Source organism: Equus asinus, chromosome 4, assembly GCF_041296235.1.
Source record: "Equus asinus isolate D_3611 breed Donkey chromosome 4, EquAss-T2T_v2, whole genome shotgun sequence".
NCBI classification, from domain to species: domain Eukaryota; kingdom Metazoa; phylum Chordata; class Mammalia; order Perissodactyla; family Equidae; genus Equus; species Equus asinus.
The window spans coordinates 16,376,421-16,389,889 of record NC_091793.1 but is presented as its reverse complement, the minus strand read 5'-3'; the positions used below and the strand labels follow the sequence as shown (position 1 = coordinate 16,389,889).

Genomic DNA, 13,469 nt, shown 5'->3' with positions numbered 1-13,469 from the left:
GGTTCCATAAATCAAACTTCTTTTTAAATCAGAGGCCAGAGCATATGCGTCCCATTAGGAATCGGGCGAAGCCACCGCTGCGCCGACGCGCCCCCTCGGCTCGCTGGGCCAGGCCGGGCTCTGCCGGGAGCTTCCCGGAGCCCGGCCGCCGCTGCTCGGCCCGACGCACACGCGCGCACACGCTCTGCGCGCTGCCCTGGCTCAGACACCTGGGCGCACCTCGGCCGGTTGCACGCGCGCACCGCGCGCCCCCCTCGCCCCAGGTGAGGAGTCGATCAGGCCGCTCAGCGCGGTAGGGAGGAGCGAGGAGCCGCAGCAACCTCCGAGGACAGCTTGGGCGCTGTCTAGTGGGGCGCAGCGTGCACGTGTGTGCCAGTGTGTACGCCGGGGGGGCGGATGTGTGCCTGGCCTCTCTCGAATGCGGCGCAGCCGTGCGGGCCGCGTGGATGTCCAAAGGGAGGCGAATCCCGCTGGTCCAGGACTCGACTGGGACACGCAGGGAATCTCCGCGCCGCCCGCTCGCCCTCCGGACCTTGCGGTCGATGCGCACAGCCTCTGCCTGGTCTACCCCGGCAGTCGGGCCTCTATAGCTGGCCACACTCTCTTTGACCCCAAAGCCGGAACTTCTCACTGCCGCAGCCGCCCCCCAAGTCCTCCACCTCGGCTGCTTACGCCGGCGAGGCGACCCAAAGTCCCACGGCTTCCGCGCTCCGGGCACCCGGCGCCCCGCCCAGGGTCCTGACTACTGCGTTCCCTGCGCGTCCCGCTCCAGTGCTGGAGGCCGGGGAGGAGGGTCCCCTGCCCGCCCACCCCACGTGCGGCCCGCGGCACTCACAGGTAGCTGCCGCTGGACAGGATAAGAAAGATCTGCGGGCAATAGACGGAGAGGAGCGCGCTGCGCGGCGACAGCAGGAGCATGGTGGGCCGGCGCTCCTGGCGGGGTTGGGCAGGCCCCGCGGGCAGGGCGCCCGGGTCAGCTGAGGCCGGGGTCTCCCCGAGGTAGGGCGGCGACAGGGCGCGCTAGGGACCCTGGTGCGCGGGCCCCGGCGCAGTGGTCGCCCGGGCCCCGCCGCCAGGGCCGCGCATCGCGCTGGGGCTAGGGCTGCGGCGAGCGCTGGGGCTGGAGTGCCGTAAGGGGCAGCGGGCAGTGGGCAGCGGGTGCGCCTCGGCCGCCGTCTGGCCCTCCGTCCGTCGATCGATCGGAACCGGCTCTGTCGCTCGCTCTGGCTCACGTCTCCAAGTCTCCCGAGGCGCGCAGCTGCCATTGGACAGGCCACCCCTACATCCGCCTCCTCCGCGGGCGGGTTTTTCAAAGGAGAGGCTGACCCAAGCGTGCGGCGGGAGCCGCCCCCAGGGCTTGCCCAAACTGCTTTGGCTCGGAACCTCCCCCTACCCCCGCCTCAAGTTCAGCGAGCCACACAGCTCTGGCTGGCTCTAGAGGGTGCACCTTGGGGCGAGGCACCACGGGGTAACCGCGCGGGGGCGTGCGCTCCTCTTGGGGGCTGTGCTCTTAGCAATGTGTACTCGTGTGTGCACGCATGTGCCTCCATGTGCCTGTGTGTGCCTGCGGGAGCGCGGGTGCAGGTGTGTGTGCACAAATGCACCGTGTGTGCCGCGCCACTGTCTGCTTACGCCCCTAGTTTTGGTGAGGCTGGCTGTGGGTCGCCCCACTCACTGCCACAGCCAGCCAGGCCCAGCCTGGCAGCGCTCACCTGTGCACTTGCTCACTGGTGTCTCTGCAGCATCTTGCCTCTGAGTCTCTTTGGAGGGGCTGCCAGTGGGAAGGCAGCCCCAACAAGTGCACAGAGGCCCCCAACTCGGGCTTCCCCTTTGCTCTCCTTTGAGGAGTTGCTTGGGAGGTGTGCTGAGGAGCAGATTCACAAGGACACACTTTAATGAACAATCCTCCTTCTTCCAGTGATTTTTTTTAAAGCCTCAAACAGAGGTTTTGAGTCCCTGCTCCTATTGTCTGCCAAGCCTAGCTACCTCTGAACATCCCTCCAGATGCAGTGTAGAGCCTAGTGTAAGCTGGAGTGAAGGCACAAAGCAGGGACGATGACAAGAAAAGAGCAGTCGGTACAATATGGCCAGAGGTCCCAGGGGGAACCGCTGGCTTCCAGACCTGCTGTGGAGACATCCCCAGCCGCCTTCTGCACCTTCACCTCTCTGGATCCTGGGCTCTCAGGCCCCTCGAGAGCCGCCTGCTTCTCCCAGCCCCGAGAGCAGGGGGCAGGCATGAAGCAGGGCTGTCTCTGGGACTTCACGACCCCAGTTCCAGTGGGCAGAGAGTGCCCAGACTCCAGATGGCTCCTCACGGCCCTGGCGTGGCCTCCTCCAGGGCTGCAGCTTGGAGGATGCTCAGTCCCAAAGCGAAGGACTGTGACTCCCCAAAGCCATTGGAATTGCCCCACATCCAAGGCACGTCTGCTCTTGAGGCCCCGACCCCCGAAGGGATTGCCAGGACGGAGTTCTCCGTTCCTGCTCGTCTGGGAGCTCCGGAACCCCAGGGGCTGCGCATCTGCACTCGCACCCAGGCTGAGGGCACAGGTGTGCGTGGCAGCTGCGTGCACGCAGGTAGGAGGGGGAAGAGGCTCACTGTGTACATTTCATAAACACGCGCCCACGGGTGTGAGCTGGCGGGCTGTGGTCGCCGAATAGCCGCCCAACACATTCAGTCTCTGATACGTGGTTGGAATTTCACGGCCCTACAATCCCCCCTCCTGGGATTCCGAGGCCCTGGAATACATCACCTGAAGGAGCCCCCAGGGCACCTGCAGGCTGTGACATCGTGCTCTTTAACAAGAAGAAGGGCTTGACTGGTGCACACAGGTGTTTATCAGGACACCCCCCACCCCAGGGCAAAGGCCCCCAGGCCTAGCCTCCACAGCACCCGGTGAAGAAGGTGCTACTGTTACCCCGTTTTTTGGATGAAGGTAGGTGGGCCAGGAGGTTAAAGAGCTCACCCAAGGCCACCAGGTGAGGAGTGAGGGGGAAGACTGACTCCAAACCTCGTCCTTAACACACTGGGCTCCCAGGTCATTTAATGCTGTAGGTCACACCTGGGCCCCGCTGCCCCCTCCTCCCCACCTTGTGCAGCCAAGAAGCCATGGCTTGCAAAGAAAGCAGGCGCCATGACTCCACCATGGGGTGGCAGGGGCCATGGCGCTGCCGGGGTGGGGGTGGGGGCTGACCCTCCCCCTTCCCCGCCCTCTCCTTTGTAGATGCCCGGTGGCTCTCTGCTTTTCTGGATGTGGCTCCACAGTAGGGTCTGGAGACCACGTTCTTTCCTCTCCCCGCTAGGAGTGAGAGAGTCTGTGTTTTAGAGGGCACAGCAGAGGGAGGAGGTCCCCCTTCCAGGGCTCCTTGGTGGGGGCAGAGGGCAGAGCTAGGGCCACTGCCTGGCTCTCTTACCCACTCCCAGAGAGGCTGGCACAGGTGCCTGGGGGCACAGGTTGTCTCACTCACTGGGCTTTCTACTCAGACACTGGCCACCATTCTGTTCAGGATGGCCAGAGCTGCAATCCCATTTATAGAGGGGCCCGGGCGGCTCAAGAAAGAAGGGGGAGGGGGAACCTGCCCATGGCCATGTGGACCTCGGAGCCCTGGGAGCAGCCCTGAGAGCCCAGGTTGGGCACCATGTTCAGCTCCTTCTGCTGCCTGGAGGTGGGGAGGTGAGAGGTGGTCCACCGACCTCTTCCCACAAGCTGGGGGCAGGGGGTCTGTTCTCAGATGACTCCTGCTGAGGAATTGGTGCTAGGAAGTGTGATCAGTGATGGAGGCCAGAGCCAACTCCAGTCCCAGCTCCTCCACTTACTCTTGTGGGACAAGTGACCTGCCTCCTTTGCTGGGTTTCCTAAACCTTGAAACGAGAAGAGTAACAGCTTTTTTAACTCCAGGGTTGCCAGGAGGGGACAAGGCCTCGGTGCTGAGAACCAGGCAGCAGAGAGCCAGCCTCATTGGGGCTGCCCATTGCTTTAGAGGGCACGGGTGAGTAACTGCAGGGGCTGCTGGAGAGGCCTGAAAACAGCGCCTGGCTCCCCACCCCCACACCCCCCCAGATTCAACGCGCGCACGCTCACCTCCCATAAATAAATACCCAGGGACACAGCCTACACACAGACCCACGATAAACAAAGCCACCACTGGCCTCAGACACGCCCGCCCAGGCCTGCAGAGCCGAGGCTGCGACAGGGGGCTTCCAGCCCTGCCTCTGCAGCCACCGGCCTCACTCCCAGCAGGCTCTGGGCCTCAGTTTCTCCATCTGCAAAACGGCGGAGGGGGCGATGGACGGAGGTGCGAGGGGCAAAATGATTCTCAGGACCTGGGAAGCCGCGTCTCCGCCAGCGGCACCTGAACTGGGCCTTCCCCGTGGGCTGTTCACCGGCTTTGGCCGCGGCCGGGATCAGGCCTGCCTCCCAGCCGCTGTCGGCGCACAGTAGGCGCGCAGGGCGCCGTGGCGCGCGGGGTCGTGGGCGCCCCCGGCGAGGTGCACCGCACCCCCGTATGGTCACACACCCCCACCCCCACTTCGAGCGAGGCCGAGACAGATTCTGTCTAAAGGAGATCGCAGCTCAACAGGTAAGGACTCGGCTGGGTTCAGGAATGTGGAAATACGACTCGGAGCAGCTACTGCAGCGAGCAGCGAGCGCGGCCCGCCGGGCCAGGCGAGGGGGAGCGCAGCGAGAGGGGGCCGGGCCGAGGGCCCCGGGGCGGGCGGGGGCGCGGGGCCCGGACCGAGCCCGAGGCGGCCGAGCCAGGCGCGCGGCCCATCCCGAGCCAGCCGGACGAGTTGTCAAGGTAATTTCAACACGTCCGGGTGATGGATAGAGACGAAGGGCCGTGGCGGGTGCCCCGGCCTGCGCGCTCGCGGTCGGGGTGCGCGCCCCCCGCCCGCCCGGGCCTCCTCGGCTGCCCGATGCCCCCCGCCCCCCGCCCCGGCGCGCCCTCCAGGCAGCGAGCGCTCGGCCCGGGCTCGGCGCCCAGCGCAGCCCGGGGGAGGGAAGGCGCGTCCCACCCCCGGGGCCTAGAGCCCAAACAGGTGAAAGTACGCGCCGGGCACGCTCGCCGCTACCCGCGAGCCTGGCCGCGGCCGCCCGCGCGTCCTCCTCTCCCTCCTCCAGCCCTGGGCTGGGCGACCCTTGGGAGTACCCGCCGTTCAGGGGGCTCGGCTGCGTCTCTGCCGGGCCAGGCGAGGGTCCAACGCACACAGCCCAGACCCGGATCTCCGAGAGCCGCCTGAGCCCCCTGCCGTCCCCTGGTCCCCGCGAGGACCCCCTGGAGGCGGCTTCTGCTGGCTGCCCCAACCCTCGGCGGCGACCCCTGCCCACGGGGATACTCACCCAAGCTTCACGTACAGGACGCCAAAGCAGAGAAACACGTAGAAAATCCACTTGCGAAAGTTTCTGTGCATGATCCAGAGAGGGGGGCTGCGCCATAGACAGCGGCGGCCGGAGGGGACGCGCAGGCCAGGCGGGGAACGGGCAGGGGCGGGGGACTCCGGCGGACAGCTCTCAGCCGGCGCTGCGGCTCGGGCGGCCGGCGACGCGCGGGCACTCGGCGCGCGCTGCCACCATGGTGAGCCCGGGGCGCCGCCGCTGCCGCCGCCGCGTGCACCTGGGGGAGTGACCTGGGCGGGGGGCCTCAACCTCGGAGCCGGGCTGGGCAACCGCGGGGCCCTACGAGCGCCAGCCGGGGCCAGGGCCCGAGCGCAGCGGGCGGGCAGGCGCTGCCTCCACTGGGCGCAGCCGCCTGGGGCCGTGCGCGCCTCGCCGAGCGCCGCGGCGGCCAATGTGTCCGCACTTGTCGGCCTCCCAGGTGACTCGCGGCCCCGGCAAGCGAGCTGCGAGCAAGCGAGCGCGCCCCAGGTAGGAGGATCCGCCTCCCGCCCGCCCTCCTCGCTCGCCGCGCTCTCTCTCTCTTTCTCTCTCTCTCTCCGTCGATCCCTGGTTCTCCCCTCCCTTTTCTCCTCCCTCCCCCGTGGCACACAAACGCATCCACCCTCCGGACCCCCCTCCCCAAGCCAGCTCCCTTCCGATAGCCCTCCCGGGATTGGGCGGGGGAAGGAGGATTGGGTGTGCGATGGCGCGGGGGGGTGGGGGGGGGTCGTAGGGGAGGGTGCGGCTCGCAAGAGACACCTGCGGCGGGGCCGGCCGCTCCTCTGAGCCCGCGGGGGTGGGGGGGCCGGGGAATGGCTGGTACAGGTCGCAGTGGCCACTTGGCTAGTGGGGGAGGGAGAGACCACCCACTCCCGTAGCCATTCTGGGCACGCTTCCCCTCCCCCTAGCAATTATCCACGAGGGGTCCTTCTGAGCCACACCGTTAGCCCAGGCGTCGCTGCGTCCCCCAAAGATTTCGATTGGAATCCTCCTCCCAGCATCCAGGGTCATCCCCACCTGTCAGCACTGCTTCCAGTGGCGCTAACTCAGAGTGGGGACAGGAAAGGGACAGAGGCCTGGCTAGGTACAGGGGGATAACTCCAATGCCTTGGTCTGGGCACCCTTAAGGGGGCAGAGAGGAGGATGTTGAGGGGGCTTCTCTGTCTTTGGGGGAGGCTCCTGGACCCCAGGGGTTCCCTGCCACCCCTCCCCGCCGGCCCCGGTCCCGCAGTCTGCGCGGTCTCCTCTGTCGTGCCAGGCTGGGAATTCACGTTCAGCGCCCAGAGCGCGAGGTCAGGACGGCCGCGGTGCCTCGCACACCCAGAGCCGTCTGGCTTAGCTCAGTCCGGAGCGAGTGGGCGCCCGAGCCCGGGAGACCCTGCTGCTCCGCCCAAGCCCTGGCTGTTCCGAGGGGGCGGGACGGTGACCGGCTGCCTCACTGCTGTCCTGGCAAAGCTCCTCTCTTGCTCCGCGGCTCGCTGCCCTGGACGCCTTGGAGCGTGCCACTCTTGAGCGAGCGGCTGAAACTGAGAAGCGCTCAGTCCCCAAGGACCAGCTAGGACCCGAGTCTCACTGGGGTGTGAGAATGTGTGCGGGAGCTGGGGGGAGGGGTGTTGACTCCAGCAACTCTTGGTCCAACCGAGCTAAACCCAGGCAGGGACTCAGAGCCTGCCTCCCTCCGTCCCCCGCAGTCCCGCCCGACCTCCTGCCCCTGATCCCCTCTTAATCCTTTCAAATCCCCTGAACCTTTGCCACGACCCGGGCGCGGGCCGGTCCTCGGCCCCTGGATCAGAGGCGGGGCCGGTGCAGCTGTGCGGAGCCGGGCGGATGGGGAGCGTTCCCAGATGAAAGGGACGTTGGAGATAATCACGGGCACGGAAATTGAGGCACAGAAAGAAGTGAAATGACAATAGCGGCCTCAGCCCCCGAGTGTCCCCCGCGCCTCTGAGTCCCCATATGTCACCCCATTTCACGGAACGGGAAGCTGAACCCTAGAAACAAGAGGGTCCGGGTCGAGCCCTCGCAGCCGGTGGCTGGAGCGGGGCTGGCTCGGGAATGGGGAGCCGCGGGAGGAGCTCGTGCGCGCGGGCCGATGCTGCCACCCGGTGGCGACACGGCGACGCTCGGACACGGGGACGTGTGCGCGCCAGGGCCGGGGGCGCGGGCTACTGGGCCACGCCAGACTGCGAGGCGGGCAGTGTCCCCGACTCTGGCACAGGTTCCAGGCGCCCCCCCCCCCCGCGCCCCACCGCCGCCAGCCTCAGTCTCTGCGTCGGTTCATGGGGCGAATCCTCAGGAGCGGTGGGGCCGTGGCAGGGCTCCGAAAACGACGACCGCAGTGGCCGCCTCCTCCTGGCTCCGGGGCTCCGCGCCTGCCCCAGACCTCGGGCAGCGCGGACCCTGCCGCCCACTCGTCTGCTCCCGGGCCGGAGGTCTGGTTGGCTTCTGTACCAGCCGGGCGGGGTGGGGCCGGGAGAGGAGAGAGTTATGACCGGCGGACGGGACGCCTGGGTTGATTCACTGACTCGGCCCGCGACTCCGTGCCTCAGTTTCCCCAGAGAACCAGACGTCGGACCGCGCCTCTCCGGACGCAAAGGAACGGCCGCGCAGCATCGTGCTGCCCCCTGCCGGCCCCAGGAGGGAGGCGGCGTCCGGAGAAAGGTCCGCGGAGCAGGTATTCCCGGGCCGGGTTCGAGCCCCGCGCGCGTGACCTCCTGCAAGTCGCTCCGCCGACGACGTCTGGTTTCTCGTCGGCGTCTGGAAGGGGATCTGAATGGCTCCAAGGCTGGGGAAAATCTGGGGCGGGGGTAAGAACTCTATGAATCCCCTCTCCCCGCGCCCGGGGCACACACACACACACACAAAGACACAAACACACACCCACAGAGGCAGCAGGGCGGCTGTGCCCGAGGTTCCTACCCAGTCTGGGCCCCCAGGGCGGATTCCGGGCCTCAGAGGTCTGCGTACCCACACACAGATACACACACACCCCTCTTCCCTAAATGGGATTGCAGCTCCAGTCATCGTGAGCTGGATGGCCACCAGTGTCTGGCTCCAGGTGTCATGCACCTGTCTGGGTCGGGGAAGGATTGGGTGGGAGGAAGCAGAGGGGGGCTTCTGCCTGGGATCGGGCTCTGGTTCCCAATCAATATGGAAAGCTGCCCAAGCCCGGAGGGCAGGAGTCTCCAGAGGCAGGGCCCCCTGGGGACCCCAGATGGGTCTTAGGCCACCTTTGGGCTCAGTAGGGCTCAGCCACTTCTTACCTTTATGACCTTGGGCAAAGCTCTCAAACTCTGCACCCTGGGTCCCCTCATCTCCACATGGGGACAATAACAGCCCCTACACCCCATGGGGTTCTGACATTTGGATACGTTAACCCATGTGAAAGTACTCAGACAGTGCCCAGCACAGGAAGGGGACTCAGTCAGTGCAGGTTCAGCCTGGCATGTTCTGGCCCCTGCCTGTCCCTCAGCCCCATCACATACAGGAGCCCCCTTGTTCTCTCCTCTCCATCTCCATTGTCTTTCCTTCTGTTACTTGAACACACCAAGCTAGTTCCTGCCCCAGGGACTTTGCACATGCTATTCCTTCTAGAGCAGTGCTCTTCCTCTAGATCTGTCTGGCCCCAGCATAAACATCCCACATCAGAGGGGCCCTCACATTCCTCCCCCAAATATACTCATATTCTCTAAGATAACACTCTGCTATCCCCTTTGTCATATTGAGGACAGTATGTCATTATTTGTTTCCTGAATGTCTACCACCAGCCTGTGAGCTCCATGGGGACCCTCTCCACGTCTGCAGTGGTCCCTGCTCTATCCCCAAGGCATCAGATGTAACCTGGCATAAGTTAGTGCTCAATAAGCAGTTGTGGAATGAATGAAAGATTTTCCAGAAGCAGCTGGCATCCGGGACCTGCAGTGTTGCAAGCTGTGCAGAGCAGGGACCTGACACTGGCTGCCGTGAACCTTGAGTCTGAGCTGAGCCACCATCTCCAGCATCATCCACACCCCATTCTTGCTGCCTTTCTTCTGCCTCCTTCTTGCATCCTATGACTGGTTTCACTGACAAGCATCTCCTGGACCCTGCAATGCCTGCTTGGCTTTCACCGAGGGTGTATGGGGCCCTTTCTAGATAAGGAACAGTGCTTATCTATTGGACCTCACACAGCCTTGTGAAATGGTGTTACTAGACCCATTGCACAGATAAGGAAACTGAGGCAAGGAAGGAAGTGCTTGGCCAAGGTCAGACAGTTGGTGGAGCTGGGATTCGAACTCAGGCCCATCAGGCCCAGAGCTTTGGCTCCTTCTACTGTACGTCTCAGCCTCCAGGGAAGCAGGGCCTGTCCCTCATGGGATAGAGGATGCGGGGCGAACCATCCACAGCCTGCTGCCAGGAGCCCCCTGTTCCAGGTGGGACTCTGAATGTGGTGAGAGGTTAGAGGACAGGAGGCCAAGAGGCCAGTGCTGCTAGCACTGGGCCAACCCCAAGGGGAGTGAGGTGTGTGAGCAGGGCCTGGAAAGGAAGGGAGGTACATGGACAGAAGCCTAAATGGTCCCCCAAGATGTCCTGCCCTAATCCCAGGGACAGTGCATATGATGAGATATCACACCTGTGATTCTGTTGGTTATGTGGCAAAAGATCAGTGGACTTTGAGTTCATCAAAAGGAGATTATCCTGGTGGGCCTGGCCTAATCATATGAGCCCTTTAAAGGCAGAGAATTTTCTCTGGCTTGTGGCAAAAGGGGCAGTCAGAGAGCTTTGAGGCACAAGAAGGATTTGACGTGACATTGCTAGCTTTGAAGACGGAGGGTACCTCATGCTGAGGAATTCAGACGGTGTATCAGAGCTGAGAGCAGCCCCTGGCTGACGGCCACAAGGAAATGGGGACCTCAGTCCTACAGCCCCAAGGACCTGAATTCTGCCACCAACCAGAATGAGACTGCCTTCTTCCCCGGGGCCTCCAAGTGAGATCTGGACCAGCTCATGCCTGGGTTTCCACCTTGTGAGACTCTGAGCAGAGAACTCAGCCACACCTGCTGGACTTCGGACCCACAGAACTGCGAGAGAGCAGACGCACGTTGTTTTAAGCTGCTAAGTTCGTGGTGCTCTACACACCGCAATAGACAACTGATACAGCATGATGTGGACGTGCAGAGATAGGGGAGCAGAAATCCAAACAATGGAACAGCATGACCAATGGCTGCTGGGCGCTGGGGAGGTCATGGAGCAGAGTAAAAAATGAGACCAGAAAGGGGAAGGGGCTCAGACCGAGAAGCCAGTATGTCAGGCTGAGGAGGGGGGACTTGACTTTATGGGCACCGGGGAGCTATGGAAGACCTTGGAGAGAGGGCCACCAGAGGTGATGGAGAGCAACTCCTAGGATCTCCCAGACCTATTTTCTCCAGCCTCCTGTGAAGGGGCCTGGGAATCTGCATACTTAGTAAACACCCGTGTGGCTCTGGAGATCAGCACATTTGGGAAATGTTCTCTTTGGACAACTGTACACACAGTTGAAAGTTCTGAGTCCACATCCCAGATCCTCTCTGTGTACAAGGTTTTCCTGAGCCCCTGTCAATTGGGGACCCCCGTGAGGAGGAACAGCTCATCGTGGGAGGGGCAGAGCGCCCTCTGATGAGCCAGAACTGGAGCCCCCCCGGGAGAAGAGGCTGTGGAAGATGGACAAGTTCTAGGAGGAGCCCCAGAGTCTTCTGGGGGCCCTCCTGACCACCCTCTGTGTGCTGCGGAGGCCTCCCCCAGAGAAGGGCAGACGGAGCTCTGGGCTCCCCAGGGGAGAATGAGGAACCCCACAGGGCAAGTCCCAGAGCTCAACAAGTTTCCACGGGGGCACCCAGGAGCCCCGAGAACTGGAAGGAGTGAGCACCTGAGGCCGGCATCAGTTCACTGAGAATAAAGTGTGCGGGCTACCCTCTGACCTCTGACCTCTGCAGGGGTTATGCATCCAGGAGGTGAGGCATTTGATGGGGGCTCAGGACCACCTTGTGAACAAACTTGCTGTTTGGCTCAAAAGTGCCAGGGGCTGGGTTGGCCCCTGCAGAGAGAAGCATCATCGATTGTCATGTTGGTGACTCAGGTTCCCTTCCTCCTTGTGTCTCAGACTCTCAGGTCAGTGTCATCACCTCCATTTTCAGCTGCTGGGCAGACCGAGGAGCCGAGAGAACCCCACCATCTGCTGTTGAGTTGTGATGTGAGAGAGAGATCAGCCGTTATTATGTCAATCCGCCAAGATGGGAGGTTGCTTGTTCCAGCGGCTAGTGCCACTTACCCTGACTGATGTGGCCCTCACCTGTCTGGAAGAGTGGGCTCACTCTCCCAGATATGGCCCTGGAAGCCGGAGAAGCAGCAGCTCGGGCGTAGGGTGGGGAGACGCGGCCCAGCCCCTCGCTCGGTCCTCCAGCTTACAGTGCGTGTGCTGAGCCTCCACGCTGCCCTTGATGCACCCGCGGAACAAAGGACATCAGAGCTCACTCAGAGCAGGGCGCCTCGTGAAGCATGCGTCAGTGGGCTGCTCCCCTCGGCCTTCTGGTGATTTTCCTCTGATTGGTCAGAAGCATCCGCCTGCCCAAAAGAGAGGCAGGGTTGTTATAGAGGGAAAAGAGGGGAAACAGTCCATACCTAGTTTTGTGACTTCCCAAACAGGCTTTTACAACCCAAAGGGAAGGTTGAAGAAAAGCAGGGGACAGAGTATATCATACAATAGAATTGGGGAGAGAAGAGAAAGAACAGACACCTCATCTCCTGGAGGAAGGTCACTGGGGCTGAGACAGGTGAAGAGGAGAGCAGATGTGGCCAGAGGGGAAGAAGGAGGGAGAAGGGCTGGGGGCTGGCCTTGGGAGGAAATTTGGGCACATTGAGGGCCAGTCCTTGAGAGTTACGTGGGCATGATCCATCGCCAGCCGTTCAGTCAGTGCCTGGAGAAACCGCTGTTCAGGAGGATGCAGCAGCCTCACCCAGGTCGGGGAGGTTAGGGGCACCGACTGACTTGCACAGGACAAGGAGTTCCCACGAGGGACTTTCAGTTCTGAAACTGGGCAGTCCCGGGCAAACCAGGCCAGGCTGATCGCCCTAGCAGGAGCAGAACTCTTCCTCATTGCTGTGGAGGGAGAACCTTCCATCAGTAGTTCCCAGCCCATAATCCATGAATTTTCCAGTGAAAGGTTGTCTGCCTGGGACCCAGGACTTTTCACTCTCTATCCAAATTTCCCTGTGCAAATATCTTCCCCTCCTTCTTTTCAAAGACCCAGAATACTCAGAAGCCCCCCAGGACAGTGGGTGGGGGCAGTGATGGACAGTGAGTATGGAAAGGAAAGTCCCCACTTCAGTACTGGAGTGGGAGAAGACGATTGCGAAATAAACTCTATTGCACTACATGCCACAACTTGCAGAAGGCAGCCAAAGCTGTACTCAGAGGCAAATGCATTGCTTTCATCATTAAAAGGAAAAATGAAAACAAATGACCTGAGTATTGAGATTAAGCATTTTGATAAGTAATTTATTAGTCCAGGAGTCAGCAAATTTTTTCTATAAAGGATCAGATAGTAAATATTTCAGGCTTTGCAGGGCCACATGCAGTCTCTGTCACATAGTCATCTTTGATCTATTAATTTTTTGATAACTCTAACAACATAAAATCCGTCCTTAGCTTGTTTCCTGACCCTAGTTCTCTGACCCTGTATTAGTCAGGACTTTTCCTATTGCAAATGACAGAAGCCAAGCTATAAGCAATAAAAAGGGGGAACTATTGATTCACATAAAGAGCCCAAGGGCAGTGCAGCTTCAGGCATAGCTGGATCCAGAGCTCAAATAAAATTACCAGTGATTTTTGACTCTCCTTCTGTCTGCTTACCTAGAAGTTAGCCTCATTCTCAGGCAGGTCCTCTCCATGCAATGGCCCCTCACAGCTCCAGGCTTTTGTCTTGCAGCTTGACAACTACAGAGGAAGGAAAAAGCTTCTCTTTCCCAGGGTCCAACAAAGTTCCAAGATTGTCATTGTCTTTGACTGGTCTGGCATGGGTCACATGCCTGTCCCTGAGCCAGTCACTGTGGCTAGAGAGGGAAGCACTGGCCTGGGTC

General features: G+C 61.9%; 1 protein-coding gene across 3 annotated transcripts in view; it reads right to left on the bottom strand.

The window, feature by feature from the left end:
• WNT7B (Wnt family member 7B) overlaps positions 1-5,929 on the bottom strand; it is a 50,784-nt gene extending 44,855 nt beyond the window's left edge. The window contains exon 1 of one of the 3 annotated variants that reach the window (XM_044777880.2): positions 5,340-5,929. In XM_044777880.2, the coding sequence (XP_044633815.1) occupies positions 5,340-5,435 (96 nt within the window). In that variant the 5' untranslated portion in view covers positions 5,436-5,929. Of the gene's footprint in view, positions 1-835; positions 1,239-5,339 lie in introns of those variants that run through there. The other 2 variants (XM_044777871.2, XM_014864455.3) reach the window with 2 other exon arrangements.
• Between the last annotated feature and the right edge of the window lie 7,540 nt (positions 5,930-13,469).